The sequence below is a fragment of the Gekko japonicus genome, unplaced genomic scaffold, assembly GCF_001447785.1.
Source record: "Gekko japonicus isolate JY-2015 unplaced genomic scaffold, Gekko_japonicus_V1.1 scaffold300, whole genome shotgun sequence".
Classification (NCBI taxonomy): Eukaryota; Metazoa; Chordata; class Lepidosauria; order Squamata; family Gekkonidae; genus Gekko; species Gekko japonicus.
In genome coordinates this window covers 240821-265686 of record NW_015169179.1, presented here as the reverse complement: position 1 = coordinate 265686, position 24866 = coordinate 240821, and the positions used below count along the sequence as shown (strand labels likewise).

At 42.1% G+C, this 24866-nt stretch overlaps 1 protein-coding gene across 5 annotated transcripts in view; it reads right to left on the bottom strand.

Moving 5' to 3' along the window:
* Positions 1 to 4759: 4759 nt before the first annotated feature.
* THAP4 (THAP domain containing 4) overlaps positions 4760 to 24866 on the bottom strand; it is a 32914-nt gene continuing 12807 nt past the window's right edge. For 4 of the 5 annotated variants that reach the window (XM_015416086.1, XM_015416087.1, XM_015416089.1 and 1 more), the window contains 4 exons: positions 15719 to 15878; positions 13056 to 13165; positions 12715 to 12818; positions 4760 to 5820 (listed from right to left, as the gene is read on the bottom strand). In XM_015416086.1, coding sequence (XP_015271572.1) covers positions 5701 to 5820; positions 12715 to 12818; positions 13056 to 13165; positions 15719 to 15878 — 494 coding nt within the window. In that variant the 3' untranslated portion in view covers positions 4760 to 5700. Of the gene's footprint in view, positions 5821 to 12714; positions 12819 to 13055; positions 13166 to 15718; positions 15879 to 24806 lie in introns of all 5 variants that reach the window. The other variant, XM_015416090.1, reaches the window with a different exon arrangement.

Below are 24866 nucleotides of genomic sequence, written 5' to 3'. Positions count from 1 at the left end.
GTCCTGAAATTTGCCCCGGGTTTAGCACCCTTATTTGGGGTCTTTTTGTCCAGAAGTTAAAGTTATGTGAAAACTATATACTGCAGTATGGGAATACTTTCTTTATTGGTCCAAATTAGTGCTATCCTGTAAGGGCTCATGTGCCATAAATTACACTTTGTTCCTGAACAATAATACTTATGACGACTTCATTTGAGCCACAGAAAAAGTAGACAAGCAGTCTATGGCAGTTTTTAGAGCACCTCTGTGTTAGATGAACTAGAGAAAGAAGCGATTTCAGAGTACAAGCTGCAGCATTTTGAAGAGCACAAGAAGGTGTGTGGGGTATGTGAAGGCTTTTACCTCCTGGCACTTTTGGGGTGATAGAAAACAGAAGGAATGTTCTTTGGCCTCTAAACCAGTTTGATTCCTGAGCCAAGCTGAAGACAAAGTTTGCAGTGTTAGGGAATCATAGACCCCTGGCAGAACAGGAAGCCTGCTATCTGAGTAGCAGTGGCTGAAGTTTGTTTTCTGCTCACAGGTATTTTAGGCCTGGGCATGCCCAGAAGCATCAGCCAGGAGAATATTTACTCTGCAACTGGAAGCCTTCCCTCATTCTTCTGGGTTTTTTTTTTGGGGGGGGGGATTTGGATTTCCACTGGGGGGAAAAGCAAGGCGCAGATGAATAAATCTGGTTGTCTCCCTCCCAGCATATGATTTTCCATGTTCCTAAGAACTCAGGAAGAAATATGGGAGATCAAGGATTTTGTCTGGGACATGTACCCACATCAGTACAGATTTTATCCTGCCTTGATCACTGAGAGACCCAAGGCTTTGGTGTGCTAGAGCTTGCGACTTAAGTTTAGTCTCTATGTATGAGGAGCCAGCTCCTGCCAACCTAGCAGTTCGAAAGCAAGAAATTGCAAGTAGATAAATAGGTACCACTTCAGTGGGAAGGTAACAGTGTTCCGTGCGCCTTGGTGTTTAGTCATGCCGGCCACATGACCACGGAAACGTCTTCGGACAGCGCTGGTTCTTCGGCTTTGAAATGGAGATGAGCGCCGCAACCCTAGAGGCGGATTTGACTGGCTTTCGAGCAAGGGAACCTTTACCTTATGATGAGGTGAAAACATGAATTCCTATGGAAGCTCATTGTAACAATATAATTACAGTACTTCGAATACAAGGCAAATGCAACTTTAAATGTCATTGGCTAAAAGCATCATTTTACATCTTCCAAACTCATCAAACCCATGTAATAAACAGGAAAAGATAGGGAAACAGCTTAAGGATATATGATGAATTTTACTCAGCTGCTGTTAGTCTAGCCCAGAAAGAGTAAAGATGATCAATAGATTTCAATAGTGTGGTTGCAGTCAGTTTACAAGGCTGAGATCTGAAGTCTGGGGCTGAACTGCACAGGAAATCCTTGAATGGCTGTCATATCATTTGTATTTATTTTAATGGAGTGTAGGAGAAGGCCTTTAACTGTGACCAGAGCAGTGAAGCTGGGGGATACCTTCCCCCAAATACCAATTTCCCATTCTAAATTTTTTTTCCTAAACTGCTGCTATTCCAACATGGGGAAAATGGCAAGCCATTTATGCCTGGAAAATGATATGGATGCAAGAAAATTACAACATCTCTGTTACCAGCACAATTCCTGTGATCAAATTCAGCATCTTTCCACATTGGGTTTCCTAACATTTTTGTTCTTAATACAATCACTCAGGTTTTTTCCTGAGAAATTGGGGGAGGGGATCGAGAGATCTGTACACATAGAGTTGCAGTTGTACATGCTGCTTCTTCTACCTCATTTATCTTTCCTAATCCTTATGTCATTTTCAGAGCCAAACTACACACAACAGTGAGATGCGTGTAATCTCCCACTTCCTTAAAACACAGGCAATTTAAGAAGAACATCCTCATAGGAAAAGGGAAGGGCAGTCACTTGTTAACTCTCCAGGTTTTTCTGTAGAAAATCACCCAGTCCATAGACTTTCCCTGGGTAGGTGGGTGGGGTTTGCCTCCCTGGGGCTTCAGATCACAAATTGCAACAGCTGCATTGATAAAGACACAGAGAAAAACTGTGTGTATGTGGGGGGGGGCAGGGTCATGTGTAGATGGCCCTCATAAAGGACTGATGTTTCCACATTGCAGATGGGAAACTGAAAGAGACAAAGTGACAGGCTACTTAGTAAGGGCCATAGATGAACAAAGCTTAGAACCCATGGCCAAATCAAACACTCTTCACTGGCCCATCCACACATGGCTCAGTGCTTAAGCTGACATGATCACTACTCTCTGAAGAACTGTACGTGCCCAGAAAAGCTTAGACCCAGAATAAAACTTTGATGGTCTTAAAGGTGCCAATGGACTCAAACTTTGGTCTACTAATCACAGTAAGAATTTTGGTGGTCTTTATTTTATAGAGGACAGCTCCATTGTGCAAGAAAAGGAAGGTCGTAGACTAACTCCAATTCTCCCTTCCCAGTTTGGTGTAGTGGTTAAGTGTGCGGACTCCAATCTGGGAGAACCGGGTTTGATTCCCCACTCCTCCACTTGCACCTGCTGATGTGACCTTGGGTCAGTCGCAAGGTCTGGCACAGCTGTCCTTGAAAAAGAGCAGTTTGTGTCAGAGTTCTCTCAGCCCCGCCTACCTCACAGGGTGTCTGTTGTGGGGAGGGGAGGGGAAGGGAAAGGAGTTTGTAAGCCGCTCTGAGACGCCTTTGGGTAGTGAAGGTATAAATCCAATCTCTTCTTCTTCTTCCCTTCTAAACGAGTACTGACTGAACCCAACTATTAGCAAAAGAACCCAAAACCAACCACTTTGTTTTATTTTCTCCTGGGCATCTAACAGAAGTTTGAAAAAACACAGTATGCACTGGCTGCTCCCCATGCCAGAGTTCAAGCATGCTTTATGAGATACACTGATGTTTCCTGTTCCTCAAAAGAGACAGCAGTAATAATTTATCATTGCTAACAATTCCATGTGTAGGAATTAATCACAATATATGGGACAGGGTGACAGGTTGATTAATGGAATTCAAGCACCAGCAGAACTTTCATTTCCTCATTTAAAAATGCTAGACATTTCTAATGGGGAATACAGAATCTGAACTCCCCACATTAGTCCCCTAGTTTACTGGGAGCTTTTCTGCTTTGCTAGATGAAAGGCACAAGCCTTATCCACAAAGGCATAGCAGACAGAGAGATCCTCTTAAGGCATAACAACACCCTTTATTTCACCCTCCCACGCAGGTCCACATAAATACTCAGCACCCTAGGTCATTATGAGGAACTGGACATCTGAATGTCTCCCCTGGCCCCATTCAGTCTTTCACTCCTCATCAGAGAACTAGAGGGGGGATAGGGGAAGTGCACAAAGCTACCCATTCCTCGCAAGATCCTCAAATGCTGAGGGCCCATGTGACAAAAATGGGAAGGAGAAGGACTCAATTACATCCTTTAAGCAGAATTGTTGCACATTAGTGGCAAACAGTCAAGGCTTCCCTTCTGCTAAGTAAGGCACCTTCTCACATTGTCTGAAGACTCCTCCTCACTGGAGGAGGACTTCAGAAGGAAGTTCTTGGATCCAGTCTGTCAATTTATGCTCGGACAGCTCCAGTAGGTTTCTGATCTTAATGTCACCAGGATAATCAAACAAGCATAAATGCAATGGATGTCTCATTTATTCTGAGACTTGTGAAGCTACCTTATACCAAGTCAGACTATTGGTCCATCTAGCTTAGTATAGTAGCCCCACATGCAACAGCTGAGCCACACAGTCCCCACCCCCAACTTCTTGCAGATAGTAATCAAACTTAACGGGAAGATTAAAGAATTTCCCTGTGACTCTTCCCAATTTTAGTGACACTTTTCATTCTCAACTATTGTGTCTAGTTCCTCAGAGCCTGAGAGAAGAGGGTACTTCACAAGCTCCAATTGGTATGCTGGTTAATACTGACTGATATGATTATGGTCCACTTGAAGCTCATTCCACATATTCTGTGCCACTTTCTATGCACTTTTGGAAGTTCTGCAGTAGCAGAAGAAGCATGGGCTACATCTAAGGCAACACCACAGACATTCATCCTATATCGTGGCATATCATTCAGTGTAGAAATCAACCCTCAGAAAATACGTACATCAACAAAGCAATTCAAGGGTTACAAAAGGGATGTAATAGGAAAGAAGGGGTATGTTGTAGACCGATCTGATACTCTACTATACAAAACCTAGTGCACATTAGATAGCTGAACACTTCAGATAATGCAACATGAAGACTGTACAAGCAATTCACTGGAACACAAGGCAGTCAAGTGTGCAAAAATATCCCAACAGCGGTTTATAAATCTTACTGGGATCCCTGGGACTTGATAAATCTGTTTTTAAAGAGACACTCAAAATAATCTAACATGCTTTTATTCCAAGCATCTTGTTGCATAGTATTGAATAAATGCTACTGCACTTAAAAAAACAACAGCAGCTAACCAGAGCCAACAGCTTTCTAAACATACAAGAGAATCACCTGGGTCTACATATCTACAACAGAGCTGCTTGATTCATTTGATTTTGGGTTTTCCTTTTATTATATTTCCTCCTCTTTGGATTGTTGAGTTGGGGTTTAAAACCTCATTTTAAACCTCAATCCAATAATCCAAACAGGAGGAAGTACAGAACAATCAGGGGGATATTAAAAGGAAATTAATAAAGCTCTGGTGCTGAATTTGCACCACTGCATATTTGATACTAGATGCCAGAATAGGAACCGGAAGAAGACCTTAAAACAGGATTGTGAACTATTCAAGCAGAAGGAAATAGTGGGATATGGTGAATGACTATTTTCCTCAAAAATAGCTTCAAGGGGAAAAAGAGGAAGTCCGTGTATGGAGGAGGTAGGGAAATGGCCAAGAAGAGGGACTTCTCAAGAACGTCAAAATACTGTGCAAAATCAGTCATTTAGTATTTGAAGGTTCTAGTGGTCTTCCCCACCTGTGACAGCATATTTGGTAGTGTTCCACATTTAAACTACAGTACAAGACAATTCATTTTTCCCCTCTACTGTTGCTTCTGTCACATACCTCTGACAAACGCAAGTTACCACAAAAACCATGGATGAAGAAACTGGATGATAACCCCTATTCCACAGAAATTTGATTCTACAGCAATGGGCCTGATCCTGAAAACACTGCAGAACACTTAATATAACTGAAGGAGCTAAGGACTGTTTATATGAAGCTAACAGGATAAGACCCACACCTACAGTTTTAAACAGGTTCTAGTTCTAAACTATCTGATCAGAGAAATCCATGGCCACTCCCTGCATATGGACCGCCTTGTATGCAAACTGTTCAGATCACTCAAAGGAAACTCCAAAAATGAAGTCAACTATCATTCTCTATACTTCATAATGATGAATTATGAAACTTTTAACAAATGTCACATACAGAGTAATTTCTACCATGATATCATTCAAAGCCACACCCTTAAAAATAAAGGTTTTTTTATTGGCTTTACTTTTTTTGTAAACTACCATTACAGAAACCTCAGAGTAAACCCCTTCAGTAACTGCCGTTTGTGGTCCCTCCCCTGCTGCCAGGTGAGAGAACTGGGTCACAAAGATGAAAAGTCACTGTTCTGCTTCCAAGCTGCCTCCTTTCCCTGTGAGCAGTTTGCCTTGGCCTCCGTGCTTCTGTGGCAAAACAACTCGTCTTTGTTTCAAGGTGTCACTTTCTTGTAGGTAATGTGGAGGTGCTGAGTCATTGGCTGTGTAGTGGTTGCCATGGAGACAGTCTGTTCTAGTTTCCCATCGGAATTGAGCCTGAATTTTCTAGTAATCTAAGGAAAAATACAAAACAGAAGGTTTATGATTTGATTCTGTTCACAATTCAAGAAGAAACAATAGCAAAGCAAATCAAGGCACATGGACTGAATAAACTTAAACACTTACTGCCCAGTGCCCACCCCTACAAAATTCCATACAGACAATATTATTACCAGTTGTAATTCTGCTTGCTACCAATAATACAAAGTTTTGTTACCAGGGGGTCCGAAGACGAATGCACTGAATTTCTCAATAAATCATTAAGTAATAACTGACTCAAAACCCAACACAGGCTCTTTCAAACTATTTCAGCCCTTGGTGCATCCAGAGATCTTGCTCTGAAAAGGGTCAGCCAACTCAAGTGTGTGTCCTTAAAAACAGAGCTTACCTAAGAACAGAATGGGAAACGGGAAATAAATGAAAACACACACACATACAAATATTTGGGCCATCTCTACTCAGCATTGTGCCTCATTTGAAAGCCACTCCTGCTTCTAATTTGTCAAGCCAGATTTACTCCAGGCAACAGACTCTGAAGTCGAGGGCTTACAATAAGAGAAAAATGGGACACAGAATTAGATCCAGCTCCTCTTAAACTGGAGAACAGAGTCCAAATAACAGTGTAGGCATCTGAAATGCACAAGGTCTTATGAAGAAAGGCTTTTGAACACTGCAAGCCAATTCAGTCTGCTCTTTTTGGCACAGAGTACATGAGCTGCTTGCAAAGGCCCTTCCACTTATTTCAATAAATGATTTTTGCACATAATCCAAGATTTTGTGTATGTTAGTCAGTGCCCTTTGCCCCTTTTGCCATAGTTACCACCGTTTTTAAAGAAGAGTGGAAATGAAATATCCGGGAGCAAGGAGCCCAGCCCAAGAAACACAGCCAAAGGTTATTTCACTGAGTGCAACTGTTCAAAAGCAGCAGAGAAGCCTTTGATATGTTTCAACTAGGAAAGCTTTGTAACTCTAAAGCTTTCTAATGAACCAGTTACTTTGAACACACAGCAAGGCAGTAAACCCACAAATGTAAAATCCACTTATTTATAGAGGAAGGGATCTATGGAATTAAACATTTCTCCCTTTTAAAACAAACAGCTGGAAATGCCATTTTAAAAGCCATTTACACAGCAGTTCTGTGCTGAGTTACTGCAGCCTAAGCCCACTCATTAGATTACAATTCAGATAAAGTGGATGTAGCGCAGATCATAAATGGTCAACTGTTTTGCAGCTGTGCGGCCAAGTTACCAGCCAGAATTTGAAGGATTTGCTGGGAATCCCATACCCCAGCGAAACGTCAGCCAGGGGAAGATCTTTCCTTTTTTGTTTTCTTTTTTAATGTTTACATTTTAAGTAATTGTGTAAGTTGCTCTAAGCCCTTGGACCAGTTGCTATGGTACTTGTAATGTTAAAACTGAGTTAAGACTATCAATGCCATAGTCTGGCTTTTTCATGTTAATGATTTAACAGAATCTTTATATTTAATATAGCAAACCTTTAATATAATGATATTCATCATGGATTTCAGATTTTTCAGGTAACACATTTTGAAGATCAGCTCAGAAAGTCTGACTATGCTGTTATTGTGGCACTGTCTGTGGAGGGAGGACTGAGTTACTAGCAGTTACCGTAATTGCTCTCTAATTTGAATATATATTGCAAAAGTGTTTATAAAACAGGAAGAATTTTGTAGGACTATATCTGCAAAGTCTGCTATCAAGACTACAAAAGTCTCTAGCTGCCCTAGACTTTATTTACTTACTACATTTTTATCCTATGTCCAAGGAGCTCCGAGGAGCAAAAGGCAGTGTATAGTGGTCTCCCTTCCTCTATTTTATCCTCACAACCACCCTGTGAGTTAGGTTATGCTGAGAAAGTATGGCTGGCCCACAGGGCTGCCATTCCCCTGGTGGGGCCAGGGGATCCCCTGATTTCAGGGGCCCCAATCCACTATGGCCCAGCCGGCCAGTGGGGGAAGCCCCACCCCTGAGAAGCCCCTTCCTGGCAACCCCGGCATTAGCATAATGATGTCACCTGGGAGTGACGTCATCAGGTTTCTGACGGCGGGGTGACGCTCTAGGTTTTGGGCAAAACTCTATGGTTTTGAGGCCCCCAAAACCATAGAGTTTTGCCCAAAACCTACAGCATCACCCCCAATGTTGGAAACATGATGATGCCACTTCCAGGTGATGTCATTGTGGCATGTAGGCCTTGCGCATGCAGCAGAGGAACTCAAGGAAGGATCGGGAGCCCTCCCACCCCACCGGCAGCCAGGTAGGACCCGGCAGCCCTACTGGCCCAAAGTCTCCCAGCAAGCAGAATGATAAAAGGGAGAATTGTTACTTCAAGAAGAATGAAAGCTATTTTCTTTGAAACTATAGCAGCACACATTTCTTGTCATACATGAATTTATCAAGCAAGCATCTATACTCAGAGCACTCCTAAAAGATGCATGCTTAAACCCACAGGTCTTTCCCAACATAAGGGCTCCAACAGAAGAGGCTAAGTCCCTCCATAAAATGCACATTTCAGGCTCATGCAGTGTCAATTTACTTCAGGGCTATGCAAGAAGGGAGGAGATGCTTAGCCCTTCAGCCTCTACTTAGTTTTTCTATTCAAGACCAGTTCCTTCACTCTGATATTAGCATTTTAAAAGACAGAACACAGAACCCTATGGCCCTATAACTAGGCACTTTTTTGGTATTGGTGTCCTCTGGTGACTGACCCCTACTGGGGCCCTGGGGGGTATTCAGAGAGGTGGCTGAATAAAGCCTCTTCCTGCCCCCAGTACTTGCCAGTGTTGATCCTGCTTAGCTTCTGAGATCTGACAAGATTAGGCTTGCCTGGGCTACCCAGATCAGGGCAAGTGAGTAGGCAGTTTTGATAATGCAAGCAGTATCCCCCCCCCCCCAGCTCTCATAATCAAAAGACAGATCAACCATTGCCATTTTTATGCAAGTATCTTGAATGTATCTTACCAGAACACCTACACAAAGACAATATGATTAAATGTGTTGCTATTCTTTTTCTTTGGGGAAATGTGTCAAAAATCATCCTCCAGTATATCAACACAACACAGTTCCTCTCTCAGTCCAAAAATAAATCTAGCCCACCACCTAGTGGTGCATAAAACGACAGGACTGGAACGTAGGGCTGCCAGACAATCTTTGGATATCCTGGCTATACCACACACAATGCCATACAATAGTTATATAACTATAATTGTCTATCACCATTATACAGACCTATTCTTTCTCCTTTGCCTCTCTCTACTGTGGGTTATAAGCCATCTCAACCTCTGTGTAAGTGTCCAGCATACTCCAGAAATAAAAGTAGTAAGGAAATCTCAAGGTCCTCCCCCTCCCTACAATCTATGCAGTCTTCCATGTATCTATTGTATGTCCACACACGATAAAGCCATAGTTTGCAGCCTTTGCTACTGTTCTTTTTTCACCAAGAGACTGATGAGCAAAAATGAGCAACACAAAGCTGCTGAACTTCTTCAAAGTCTGCAGAAATTGCCTTTCTGCTTTGTGTTCATGCTGACGAGTGCAGGGATTTTTTGTCTTCCTTCTTATCAATGGAATGTATTTGCTCTGCTAAACTCACCAGCTACAAAGAGAACAAAGGCTGCCTGGTGACAAAGAACAAAGTTTTAGGATATGAGCTATGCTACTAGTTAGAAAACTGTGGATAAACTGAAGAGGAGAAAACAACCTTGGGGGAAAGAAGAATACTTGCTAAACATGTAAGAATTTCTTCCTCAACAGGTAGAATATTAGGCAATTACAATGTGACAGGTAATAAGTTTGGATTCACAACCCTCAGGGGAATTAAGTCAAATGAATGGGTCCCAGTCAATAGGACTGTATCAGTGGAAACAATGTCCTGTTTTCTTCCAGTTTAGAACTAAAAGGAGGCAACTACAGGGCTTTTGTCCTGAATCTTTAGTTTCTCTCATCAGAGGTGATGACTAATGCTAACAACACTTAACATTGAAATAGTTTTCAAGTACTCAAAGCGCATGCATTATTTTAGTAATCCTTATGACAGCTTTGTAAGGTAGATAATCCTTAGCTACCTTATAGGCTGGATAAGCTATAGGAGAACACACCTCCAGATAAGTCAAAGCCAAAACAAACTTCACAAATGTAATGAATAGGCACAAGGATGAAAGAAAACGGCTCTCAATGGATAGGATCAATGCTTCCATAAACAGTCATTTAATGATGAAGCTGAACCAGCACATGAAACAGCATTTCCTGGGAGCCATCAGACTTAACCATTTTTCAAAAATACTTAAAGCTGTTCTATTCACAACCCATCCAATCAGCAAGGCTTGTTTTTCCCTTCTAGGAAGACAAGATACATATCCAGGTATCCACTCAGTGGCTCTCTGACATACCACCTGTGGCTCTTCTATTGTTTTTTTTTTTAAGTTTTTCTTATTTTTTGTTAATAACATAAACTTTACATACATCAAATACTTTTTGCTTCTAAATTAATAAGGATAATTGCTAGCATTTCTAACATCTATTCCCTCCATACAGCATTAGTAAATCACCATGAGTCCGACCATTATAGAACAACTGCTACAACCTATAAATACAGCCATTTATGATAGATCTGTTTATCAGGGAGAATATCATTCGTTACCATGTAGTCCAGCACAGGGGCCCATGTCCTAACAAATTTAGTGTAGGTTGGCGTGTTACTATTGTTCGCTCTTATCAGGGAGTCTGTAATTTTCGCCATTATAAATTGGTCCCAAATTTTTTCTTGCCATGTTGCAATCGTAGGGAGATGAGGAGACTTCCAAGCTGCTGCTATGGTTAACCTGGCTGAGGCTAATAACGTAGAGATAAGTTCCTTACTACCCCCTGTACCCAAATCTTTCCAGAGATTTAACAACAATGCTCCCCACAGTGATACACCCATGTCATCAGGGGTCCTTTCGTAGAAAAAGGGGTGCAGGAGCTCATTAGCATAACTCATTAGCATAACTTATTTGCATATGCCACACCCCCTGACATCACCAGAAGTGTGTCAGAAGGCAACACCCACCCCTCAGGCTCCACCCCAAAAAGCTCCAGGTATTTCCCAACTCGTAGCTGGTGAGCCTACCTGGAGAAAAACTGCTTCAAAAGCACAAAGAAAATTTGTGGTAGGGGATCAGCTTTTGTGAGCCACTGCTCTCTTCTACAGATACTTCATAGCTGAAGAAGTGACCAATGACCCAGTTACGAACAGAGGCTACAGTTCCTGCATTTGCAGAAGTCTACATATATGGGCAACATCCTCCTCACTTGCTACCTACATGTAATGGTTGATGACTTTGTTTCAATGTATCTGAAAATGAGTGCATGAACATGAAAGCTTATACCCAGAATTAAACTTTGTTGGTCTTAAAGGTGCCACTGGACACAAACTTTGTTCTATTGCTTCAGACCAACACGGCTACCCACCTGAATCTATGCAAACCAGAATTATTCAAGAGGGCTCTTCTACACAGGCAATAGGGTTACACTGTACAAAAGACTTCACAAAGTCAGCGCTTGCCGGACTTGGGGAGAAAGAGGCAGCAGCGGCAGCCAGAGAGATGCAGGGCTTTTGGCGGGGGCTTGGGGGGCTTTGGCAGGGGGGCCAGGTCCAGTTTGGTGCTCCAAGGGCCGGCTCATGTTCTAGGCCTAGTTCGCCTAGCGGGTGAGACGGCCCTGCTCATCAGTACATTTGAAGCCCCAAGGAGCAAACACTGACCCTCCCCCTGCCATGGACATTTCAAGTAGAGGAAACAGTGCAGGGTAGGGGGAGGCAGGTGGGCACTAAAGTTAAGATCAAGTTCCCAGCACAGAACTTGAAAAACATTTTTGATCACACTGACCCACGGGAAAAAGACCATTCTCAACCTGAAACTGGTGATGTGAGGGAATGAATGTGGAACGTTCTGCACTCAAAGCATGTGCTCTATCACGAAGTTACAGCTCTTTCAGAAAGATTTCTCCTCTCTGGGGATCTCAGAAATTCCAAAGAATTTCCAAAGGGTAGGGGAGTGAAGACACATCCCCCCCAGGACAACAGGCACAGCTTGCATATTAACTTTCATTTCTGCGATGTTATTGGCAGTAAAGGACTTAAACTTCTCTCTGATGTCTTTCTTCCAAATACTTCAACATATTCAGAAGGATTAACTGGGCACAAAATAATTTTATGAAACAGCACAAAATAATTTTATGAAACATCTAACGCTCTGAAGACTTCAAAATAAAATTAATTTGCATTACAAAAACATATAAAAACAGTTCTAATTTATACCGAGTTCTACTGTTATTTCCACAACGCACCAAGAAGAACTCTGAAAGAGGATGGATGAGTATTTCCAGGACACTTTGTGAGACCATTCAAAAACAAAAGAACCAGCCTCTAGAAGATCACAAACTTGGGGCACCATTTCAGATAAGGAATAGAAAGACGATAGCAAGGTTCACAAACCTACCCTTAGATATAATCAAAAAATAATTGGAAGGTCTCTTAAAATACATCATTGTTTTCCTTTTTATTTAACTTTGATTATTTAACTTTGACTTTTTACTCCTCATAAAAACTTTAGCAATGTTATATAGGCACACATAAATTCTTTACCCTGTCTCTGGACCAAACATAGTGTGTTTTGTGACTACATGTGGTAGGCAGACAATTGCATGTACTGCACCAGTGAATTTTTCAAAACCATAGGTGCTTGGGAGGAATAATCACACAGGGGCTTAAAGACAGTCGAGGTCATGCCTGTAAGCTGCACTACAATATTTCAGAAAAACTTCCATGGTTATTTGTTAAAGAAAAGAGGTAACTCTTCAGGCAGGTTATGAGATGCTAAATAACCAGCTATACCGAGCTTCAGCAGTACTCACTTGCTCTACATGGGGCTTCTTGGCAAATGAGATCCTGGCTATAGAATGGGAAGCTATAGAAAGCTCCTGCCCATTCACCTCTCCTTCCTCCACCTCTACCAAACCTGCATCAAGAAGAGAAGCTGTTAATACTAACATAGCTGATAAAAATGAACACTCTGGTTGGGTGTAAATCTTAGAGATAAATACATAAATTGGAATACTATATATACACTTATGCACATACTATTGGTCTGTAACAGTCAAGGTTGTGTGGTCTGAGATACAACAGTAAAGTAAGTACTTTCCAACAAGGTGGATTTAAAGCTGAAGTGAGAACGGCTGATGTGAGTGGTTAGTACCTGTATTCTGAGCACTGATGAAGGCCACCTTGTTAGTGTCTGGTTTGATGCGGATGAATCCACATTCTCGATGCATTGGCTTCCTGGTATCTGGATGGAAGGCGTTGAATCTATTAGGATATAAAATATTAGGATACAAGGTGCCAGAAGACCACTGAAGATATTCGCATGCCTCTATAACAAATACTCCACAGAAGTTAGAGGAGCAGACTAAGTCTTTAGAAAAAGAATATAAGCAGTCTTCCAGTGTGATATATTGGTCAGAGTGACAGACTCTGGGAGACCCCAGTTCAGATCCCCACTCTGCTTTGGCCCAGTCACCCACTCTCAGCCCAACCTACCTCACAGGGCTCTTGCGAGGATAATATGGAAGAGAGTATGATGTAAGTTGCTTCGGGTGAGAAAGGTGGGGTAAAAAGGAAGTAAATAAACAAATCTCCTCAAGTAGTAAACCTGAAGCCCTTTTAAACATAGGAATTCACAGGAATGTTATTGCTATATTTTAATGGTTCAAGTTGTATGGACAGATCCTTGGAAAGACTGCTCTATTTCTGGATTTTCGGACCCTGCATCATATTTTTACCTATCCTATTTGTCATACTTGTCAAGAGGATATTTTTCTTATCATTTGACAAACTGTGTTTCTCCCATCAGGAACACCATGCAGCCATGCAGTAGCAGACACTACAGGAGATGCATGGCAGTGCTTTTCTTCTCTGATATAAATGCCCTACCTACACAAGTTTTCTTTACTGTTACAATTCTGGCCTTTTGTGTTGAGCGGTTCTTCTAATATGCTTCAGAGAGTGCTGGCTCTGTGCATTTGATCAAATGTCCTCTGGGCAGAAAACCATGTCTCCTTCTCTAAGCCTCTGACCCTCTCAGTCCATTTATCATCAGATAGCTTTTCCAACAATACATCTCTTAAAAGTTATGCAGAGCAAGAGCTGTTGCCAGTTGCCTAAGTAGTTTGGCGAGTCTGCTATTTAAAAAATTCTCTGATCAGATAATATCTTAAAAGCTGACTCCCTTCTCAAAGCAAGCTTTTAGGAGTACTCCATTTTTCTCATTAGTACGAAAGTGTGTATTTTAGCCAGGCAACTCAGCAAAATGGTATGCAACGAGGACAGCCATGTGGCAAAGTGCCGTTAAGTTTCACACTGGAAGGGAACATTTTAATAGGCTACAGATTAGTTTTAGCATGGTATAAATGTTGCAAACAAGTACAAACAAACCCCCCACTAATAACAACACCAACAAATTAAAAATATTGTTTCAGAACATATTTAAGTAGTTACATGCATAACATAGGATAGCTTGAGGAAGAAACTGTACACCTACAAATCAATTGTATTTTGAATGTGCTGCTTCATCTCGCATTAACATCTATTCAGCATTTGTATATTTCACCCCCAAACCAAAATGTATTTTTATTTCCATATTTTCTTTTATTTGTACACAAAAGTCTATTTTTGCAGATCAAACCAGGTAGAAAATAGTGATATTTCAAAAAAAAAATTGAAGGAAAATAAATCACCTTTGATCACTACCCGCCCACCGTTTCTGAAAGCGTTCCTTCTTGATAACCCCCCAGGACTCCATTAGCCACTCAAGTCAGCAGAAAAAAGGTGGCCAGAGCTCCTCAACAGTCTCCCCCTCACTAACATCACTCTTCCCCAACACCCATCACCTCATGCCCTGCATTTTACTCTCCCCAAATTCATGCTTCAGCCATTCTTCCGTCTGCCAGCCTACTGACATATGCTCCCCTTTCTTTCTTCTTTGGTGACTTCCACAGTGGTATGGCTACCTCTACCACCTGCACCTTTTATCTGTTACAGTTTTCCTCCAGATTCCCCAAGTACTTAATTGAGAAGACTATGGGGAGTAATGAAATTATTTAAGGCTTTAAAAAAACTTGTATTTCTATTCACTTACTTCAACTACTTGGGAACAATGTTCCCGCTAAGCTGTGGAGTCTTGTGAGCAAAAATTTTACTTTTTGAGCTACTGGCATTAAAGTTGTGAGTGAGCAATTTGGCTGCTGCATAAATTACTTTGCACTGGAGCCATCCTTCCTGAGCTAAGGCAAGAATGTGTGAGCTGGAGGCTAAAAAAATTGTGAGCTAGCTCACACTAACTCAGCTTAGAGGGAACACTGCTTGGGAACCTATGCTTGGCTGTTCTGCACAAGAATTACAGATACACACTTGAAATAGAGACTGTATTATGCTTGCACACCTATACGTTTATAGATCTTCAAGTGCTCAGGGGTCTACCTGCACTGCTAATGAAAACAGCTATATCAGTCAGGGCCTACGTGGCAGTTCTTCTGTAGATGCTTAGCCATTTCTGCAAAAGAAGTCACCTAGTTGATAATTGTTTTCTGAAATTTCATTATATATTGTACAGATTACTGTTGTATTTTTATTCATTTTTCCTTTTTGCCTAACCCTTGATACCTAGGTAGAAAAAACTGAAATCTAAGATCTGCCTTGAGTTTCAATGAGGAAGACATACTAAAAAAGAAACAAAATTTTTAATATATTAAATAAACAGATTCCTCAAACAGTGTGATCTCATACAGGTACACACTTCAAAAGTGTAATTAATTTTTTTAAAAGGCATACGCTTCTTCAAAGTAAGTAAGGAACTAAACTCACGAGAAATTCAGCATGGGCTGTCCCACATGAGAGATCTGAACTTCTTCGAGGTACTGAAAAGGCTTCATTGTAGGGAAGGTCCCATCTCCTGGTGGGTCTGACAGCCAGGTACCCAGCATCCAGGATAAAGGCTCAATCACTGGGTTCAACTGTGAAGTTTCTGTGAAAAAAAGAAGATGACTGAAAATTGAAAAATTGTGACAAATCTTTGACAACCAAAAGTAATTAAGATTTTTCCACATCATAGTAAGCTATTAGAGCCAAGTAAGTTATTTGTGTTGCTTTTTCTGGGCTGGAGGTGATTGTGGCTGTTCCAACATCTTCCATTTTAACTGGATATTAATTAGCTCTCCTGTAAACATGCATTTAGTGTACTGTACTGGTATCCCCATACATCTCATAGATTGAGGTAGGTTAAAAATTTAAGCAAGCTGAAATGTCAAGATCACAAATATATGGAACAGAAGAGAACAGTTTTTACCAAACAACTGCTGTGTTGGCCATTTCATTATTCCTTAAGCATTTTGTTAATACTGAATTTGACAGGTGCAGCAGGTAAGTACCTGAGTTCATTTTCTAGTAATACTGAAATAAGTAAGGACCACATGCAGGGTATCAAAATCAGAAAAATATTCAGGAACAAACTGACTAGACACTATTTGTAGAAGTCTCTATGTACTGGTCTTTGTACTTAAGAGCTCTATTCTTAGGTGTCTGAGCTATAAAAGATCTGACCCCATTTAAAGAAAACCAATGAAGTCAATAAAGGGTGCAAAAAAAAATCATGTTGCAAAGTGCTAAAAGAACTGTGTGTTAGTCCAAGAGAGATTAAGGCTGGGCTTGATCTTCAAACATGAAAATGTTAGACACCCCACACACACTGTTCTCTATTACTAGACAGGAGATAACATGCTTGAATTATGGGCAGGCAAATTTAAATTAGGTTTTAAGAAAAACCTTGGAATAAGTTGGCCAGTAGACTCAAAGGGAACTTCAGTCACACTTGGAAGATCTAATAAAGCGTGCTAAATCTTGCCTCCACTCAGGGGACTGAACCATAATGCTGAAGACTTTTACAACACTGATTCCCCACTGAGACGGTCAGAAAGAGGACCCAGTTTAACAAACCTCTCTTTTGCTGTTTAAAGTATAATTCCAGGATAGTCATAGTTGTTATGAGAGTTGGTATATTATAGCAACTGTGAGCCCTGAACCTGAAAGTCCCCAGTACAAATCTCACATGAGCCATTAGCCTGCTAAATGGCATCAGGCAAGCCATTCTCAAACTCATTCCTCCTCCTACCGCTATCATTTGTAACAGGAGGATAAATACCACTTACCTGCCTTACAAGGTAGTTGTAAGGATTCCTGGGAATGCATATGAACCCTTCCAAACTCACCAAAAGCATATAAATGTCAACGTTATTTTTGTCAGCAGAAAGCAATGTTACAACGAAACAGTTTATAAATGGGAAAGGATGGGTATTGTAGAAGGAACAATGAAGACCACCAACTGAAAGGTGAATGACACACAAAAGATAGACTAATACTATTTTGCATAAGTATCTGACTGCCATTACTTGTAAATGTTTGCTAAATCCCAACAATATAGGATTTCCTCATTCTTTAATGGTGACCTGAATTCTTTCTACTATGGAAATTCTTTTCTACATCAAGATTACTATCTTAATCTCATCAGAATCTTAAGAATTCTCTAGCAAAACAACAGCTCCTCAAACCAATTATAATGAAACAAAGTTTGATTCCAGTGGTACCTTTAAGACCAACAAAGTTTAATTCTAGGTATAAGCTTTTGTGTGCATGCACACTTCTTCAGACCAACACAGCTACCCACCCAAATATAGTAAAGCCTTCTTAGAATAGGTTCTCACATCCAACATGGCTGTTTGAAGGTCAAATGAAACAATACACATTCCTACCCCATTGGACAGAGACTTACAATGAGCCACAACACACCCCCTCTACATTTGTTGTAGGAAACATTCTGTCCAGAATTCTTAATATAAGCTTCATTTTAGGCCTAGAAATAAATAATATTAACATGTACCATAAGCATAAACAAAGAGGAAAAAAACTTATGATGGGAATTAGTGATAGGGTGGAATCCAAAATGAGGAGGGATTTTGGGGGGGGGGTCAGCTGTGAGTTGGGAAATCCCGAGATTCTGGTGGTAGAGCCTGGGGAAAGTGGGGTTTGGGAAGGGGAGGGACCTCAGGAGGGTATAATGCCGTACAGTCCACTTCCAAACCAGCCATTTTCCCAGGGGGAACTGACATCTGTCATCTGGAGACCAGGTGTAATTCCAGGCACTACCTGGAAATTGGCAACCCTAGGGTCAGCAGATATTTAGGGTCCACCCACAGATCAATGTAGGATCAAAATGAGACTGCTTCATAGTTCAGACCAGTCCTAAATAGATCTACCCTTCCTGGTAGTCACTTATTTTACTTACCAAAGAAAAATGGAAATTGAGGAAGGCATTCTATTTCAGTCCTGGTGTCAAACTCGGGCATTTGACCAGCTGTACCTGTTGTATTTCTACCCAGTATAATTGGGCTATATCCCGCTTGCTTCTTGCTCCCTGCCATTTGTTTAGCTTCCTACTCCCTGCACCCTTAACTCTCCCATGGAGCCTCAAAGACATCTTTCACATGGGAAGTGTCCTTGAAGTAGAGTCTGTGCCTGGCTAGTTGTTGACCGTATATCTTTCATGGTCTTTGTAGCAATGCTGACGTGTATGAATGGAATTTAGGGTTGTTCCTATATGTGGCCTTCCCGCATTTGCACCCCAGTCCTGACAAAGCGTTTGAACCCATCGCATCTCATATCTCTAAATAAAGCATTCACTGAAGAAAGTGCATGTGGAGAGTGATTTGACTGGGAACCTGACACTTGGCTGCCACCACTGTGAAAGTGCACTAGGGAGTATAGCAAATGTAATTCTCATACTTTCCTGCACCCCTGGCTGCTGCTGTATGTAGACATATCACTCCACACAGCATACTCAACAGTCTACAGTTCCTATACTGCATCATCAATATCTTTCAATAAGTAAGAGAAAAGGAGACAGAGAGGTGGGATCATGGAGGGTGTGGTATAGTGAGGAGTCCTTTAGGCTCCGTCACAGTCTTGATGAGATCTGCAAATTAATCTGATTTATGTGGGCCCAATTTGAATTGGAAGGAGAGGTCTATTTGGTTGGTCTGCTCTCACCAACTGGAACAGAACTACCTCATTCCTATAGTTATGGAGAACCAATCAGAAGTGATGTTCCCTCTAAGTTGTGGAGTCTTTTGAGCAAGAATTCTACTTTGTGAGCTACTGGCATTAAAGTTGTGAGCAGGCAGTTTGGCTACTGAATAATTTAGTTTGCTCTGGAGCCATCCTTCCTGAGCTAAGACAAAAATGTGTGAGCCAGAGACTAAAACACTGTCAGCTAGTTCACACTAACTCAGCTTAGAGGGAACACTGATCAGAAGTTCACTGCTTTTTAAAATGAGTCTGTCTTTAGAGTCACATGCCTTAACATTCTATACATGATATAAAATAAAAAGGAATGGCATGAGATCATATATTATAAGACATTTGCTCACTGATGATATAAGCAAGTGGATATACCTCCAAGTTTAACAGGATCATTGAGCCACAAAGGGTATAGTTATTACAAATAATAGACATGTGCCATTTCCATTAATAGTTTGAAGGTGGTGGTCTTTACTAGCATCCAGAAACCAGATACAGAATTGCCAGAGACTCAAGACTTGCCTATCTGTATGATTAAATGCAGAAAGTGCTACATTTTTATTAGAAGGAACATAAAGGAAAATCAAAAACCACAAATAAATGTTCCATAGGAAAATATGCCAGGCTTTTGAGAAATCATGGTTACACCCACACTCTACAAACGCCTAGTTCTAAAACACAGGAACAGTGGGAACATAGGACTGTACTTCGGCTGTTCTTAATATTTTAGAATTTATAAGCTATACAATAATACATGGTGTATTCATGCAAGAGCTGTCTGTAAGAAGAGACCTTTGTTTGGATCCATATATATGTATTTTAAAAGTTTTCTACTATCCTGGCTGCTCAAGATGACCAGAAGCTGGAGCTATAGTGGAATTACAGGTTGGTTAGCACTGAAAACTGACTCCCATGGAAGAGCATCAGAAGCTTATTTATAAACATGATTCAGAAAAAATAAACACCCACCCACACACCCACTTAGGGTTGCCAGGTCCTACCTTTCTGCCAGCAGGGGGATTGATGGGCCTTTCCTGGAGCTTCTGCCATTCACACAAATCACCCGGAAGTGATGTCATCATGCTGAAGATGTCGCACAGTGATGCTCTAGTTTTTGGGCAAAACTCTATGGTCTGAGCCCCATTTTACCATAGAGTTTTGCCCAAATACTAGAGCACCACTGCACAATGTTGGCAGTGTGATGACTTCATTTCCAGGGGACATCATGCTGCATTTTGGGGCATTTGAAGGTGGGGTTTCCCCCGCAGGCCAGCAGCAAGTAGGAGCCTGCAAAAACAGGGGAAGCCTGCCCGGACCCGGGGGCTGGCAACCCTACCCCCACTCCTGTTGAATACTACAAAATTAACTTTATTCCACACAAAGCAGTTATTAGCACCAGATCCCATTATTTGGCACTGATGAAGCTAAGCAATTAGAATAGAGCTGTCTCTTCATTAGAGCAGATGTCATGGAAAACACTTTTCTTTCCACCTCAAGTGTAAACACAGTGCTGATATTTAACCACAAATTATTATTTCTGTGAGGCTAGTAAAATAGACACTATGAAGTCTGATCACTTTACCCTGGAGAATTCATACAACACATCCAGTGGACAAGAGGAAGAAAAACCTGCAACCTGTTTGTTGCTACCATCTAGTGGAGTAAAATGATATTGCCATTCAAATAAACTTCCTTGTGAGGATGCAATACAGGTCTATATTGGACACACACCTGAATCAGACCATTGGTCCATCATAGTCAGTATCAGGCCCACAGCCATGGTGGGGCATTTGGGGGCAGAGCCCCACCAGGGATGAACCCTACCCCACCCTCGCTGCACCACGCTCCTTACCTCTGCCCCTCTGTGGCCTTGCGGGCTCTTCCAGGGAAGCTGCCCTGTCACTTCTGGTCCCTTTCACTCCTGCAATCAGCTGCCAGGTTTAACAGCTGAACCATGGGAGTGAAACTGATCAGAAGTGGCAGGGACGCTTCCTTCCCCAGCCCTGGCGGCAGCAGCAGCAGCAGAGAGGCTAGGGAAGGAAAGTGAAGCCAAGGTGCTGCTTCTGGTCAGTTTCACTCCCTTCCCATCAGCTGTTAAACTAACACCAGATCAGAGGGGAGTGAAACTGACCAGAAGTGGCAGGGCAGCTCTGGAAGCAAGGGCCCCTAAGTGACCTTCCCAGGGAACTGATCAAATCTAATTAGTAATCTAGTTCCCCACCCTCCCCGGTCCCCTGCTCCACCAACCAAAATTTTCTAGCTATGGGCCTGGTCAGTATTGTGTAGTCAGATGGGCAGTGACTGTCCAGGGTCTCAGGCAGAGGTCTTTCCCATCACTTACTGCCATATCCATTAACTGGCGATGCTGGAGATTGAACCTGGGACTTTCTGCATGCCAAGCAGATGCTCTACTACTGAGCTGCAGCCCCTCCCACTGAGCTTCTCTTTTAGTGCCAGTGTTCCCTAGAATGTTATCATGAAATTAAACACTGGCTTCATCCCCTTAGACAAACATCCACTCCAGCTTTATACCAGAGTGCAAGACTTCCAAGCTGAGTTATATTACAAGTGGGAACCTGCAAGAAACTTACCACAGCGGCTATCCCATTCCCCCTGCTTCTCCCCCTCCTTCTCTCACACTCTTTCTTTCTCTTTCTTGCTACCCTTTTTCTTTCTCAATCTCTCCCCTCCATGCCTGTCACTTCCTTTCTGCCCCCACCCCATCACTCTTTCTGCCCTTGTCACTCTCCTGGCCTCCCACCTACTTCCTCTCCCCCACAGCAGCAGTGGCAGCAGCCACTCTCCAAGAATCACAACGGACTACCCAAATACAGAGATCAGTTCCTCTTAAGGTTGCAGCTCCATGTTGGGAAATTCCTGGAGATTTGGGGGTGGAGCCTCAGGATGATGAGGTTTGAGCTTGGAAGTGACCTCAGCAGGGTACCAAAAATTCCATCCTTCAAAGCAGCCATTTTCTCTGGGGAAACTGATCTCTGTCATCTGCAGATCAGTTGTAATTCCAGGAGATCCCCAGCCCTCACCTGGAGGTTGGCAACATGAGTTCCCCTGGAGGAGATGACTGTTTTGGATGGTAGAGGCTATGGGATTATTTCTGTCTGAAGTCCCTCCTCGCCTCAATCCCCACCATCCCCAGGCTCCACACCTCAAATATCCAGGAATTTTTCAACCTGGAGTTGGCATCCCTATCTCCTTCCCATCCAACAGCCAATCTACTTTTATCTACCCCTCTTTCTTCAGCTTTCCGTCTCCTTTCCTACTGCCCCCTCTACTGGGGAAAACTATGGTTGTTCTCCACAGTGGGGACTACAGCAGTTGATATTATTCTCTCCTCCTTTTTATCCACACAACAACTCTATGAGGTAAGTTAGTCTGAAAGTATGTGACTGGTCCAAAATCACCCAGTGAGCTTCCACAGCAAGATGGGGATCTAAACCTGGGCCTCACAAACCCTGTTTTAAAGCCCTGGCCATTATACTACACTGACTTTCACAGGGTGGCTGCTGTTGAACAGTAGCAAACAGCCAGGCCTAGTTGAATCATGCAATCAGGTGGTATCAAGTCACCCAGAGGGTGCTGCTAGGCCTAGGTTTGCCAGCCTCCAGGTGGGACCTGGAGATCCCCCAGAATTACAACTGAACTCCAGACAACAGAGATCTGTCCCCCTGGAGAAAATGGGTGGCTTCTGTGACATTATATCCAGCTGAGACCTCCCCCCCCACCCCAACTCTGCACTCCTCAGACTTCACCACAGAATCTCCACAAATTTCCTAACCTGGAATGGGCAATCCTAGTCCCAGGCCTGGCTCCAAAATAGTCTACCAGTTGTTAAACTGAAAGTATTGTACGCATGTACCTGACAAAGATGTAACAATAGCACAGTAAGCACTTTATAGTATGATAGTTACTAATAGAACACGGTTGTTTGTAAAAATCTCTTGCAGTATATACTTATTCGTTGCCAGACTTCCCTAACACTGCAGCTCGGGTTGCTACACTGGCTCCAAAATAGGCCTGGAAAGTGTCCTGCCCCCTCCCCCTGCTATTTAGCCATTCATACTGTAGGAAGAATCCTCCCCTATCCCAGTTCCAGTTCTGCTTTTGTTTCCTGCCCTCTTCCCCCATTCATCATCTCTCTCTGTCTCTCTGGCTATCAGCCAGTCTATTTTTCACTGTCCATGGGGTGGGTCCTGGAGTAGATCCCTGTGGCAGCCATTTCAAAAGGTATTGGGGGGGAATTCAACCCTCCCTGAGGGTGGGTGTTTTTTTACTGTTTGGATTTTTCTGCATACCCCTGGTGTCACCTGAGTTGGTAGAAAAACCTGTTTGGGGAGAGTGTGCCCTCTGTTTGTGGAAATAAGTATCCACATGCAGAAGGGGCTGTTGAGAATTAGATATATAAATTATATTATTGCCATCAAGTCACTGCTGGCTTATGGTGATCCCATAAGGTTTTCAAGGCAAGAAATTTTCAGAGGTGGTTTGTCATTATGGCCTCTGCGTAGCAACCCTAGACTTCCTTGGAAGTTTGTCATCCAAGTACTAACCAGGGCTGACTCTCCTTAGCTGCCAAGATCAAGCTAGCCTGGAATATCCAGGACAGGGGCCAATCTGCATTACGCCAGCAATTAAAAAAAGGTGCCTTCATCTGAGCACAATGACGAACTGGCTCCACGGCCTCTTAATTTTTTTGTGGGCGTGTCATCATGCCAATCACAACTGCATGTGCAATTTGAAAAGTGATACTAGATTAGAAAAAAGAAACAAAGGCATATTTTTTGGCCAGGTCTGTATTAAGGCTTTACTAGTCTTAAGCCTGTTGACTCAAAGTTAAGATCATAACTCAGTTGTTAGTCTGACCATGTAAGGATGATTGCTAATTTAATTTTTATCCAGAGCTCTTGTGCCCAATGGAGCAAGAATGCAAGTTATAAATATTTGTAATATTTTAGACGATTACCTGGTCAGTACCTTTTAATTAGTCTACAGTCCTCTTGTTTGCAGAGGCTGAAGATCCCAGGATGTTTTAGCCTCATCCCCTTGCTCACTTTTTCATGCTATTATCCATGCCATGACAGTCTGTGCAACTCAAAAGTTCACATATTTCACAAGAAATACTGCTAACACTCTTCCCACTTGTGGATTCCCAAAAAATATATCAGTTTATTAATCATACACATTTTATTCTACTGGGCCAACCTGGCTATATGTTTGTTATCCTGCAGGCATTATCCTTCATTGCTCTTCTTCTTTTATAAGCACTTTTTCCCTTGCCTTAACTAGACTGCTGTGCTAGGTTCCCCTCCCCAAGTGTAAACATACACTGACATGGTTCCAAGTAAGAACATTGCAAATGTGAAATCTGAACTTGTTTACAACTTGACCTTCACACTTCCCAGACGGAGTGCTTGCATATCTTGAAATGCACAAAGGATCTTTTTGCCTTTCATGATCCCTTGTTCCCCTCATCCCAACAACTGAACAGGAAGACCATGGAACCTTCTTGTTTGGTTGCCAACTTCTGCCTAAGGGGAAGAAGAGCACATTTCTGAGGTTTCTTATTCTGGATCCAAGTAATGAGTCCAAGTAATGAGTAAACACCTCAAAACAAGACATCAATACAAGCTGTGGTATGCATGCAACAGTGCCTCCAGGCTCCTACTGAAACAAACATCTTTCTAGACTAATACCAAGAACAGAACCCTGTAAAATCATGCAACAGATACAGAAGAACACATGAAATGGAGCCCAAATCTCCACTTTCAGACAGTACCTCGATAAAGATCTTAACTGCTTCAGACTTTACCTGTATTTATTTCATTGCTTGCCATATCTCACAAGACTGTTTTTAGCTCATTCACTCTAG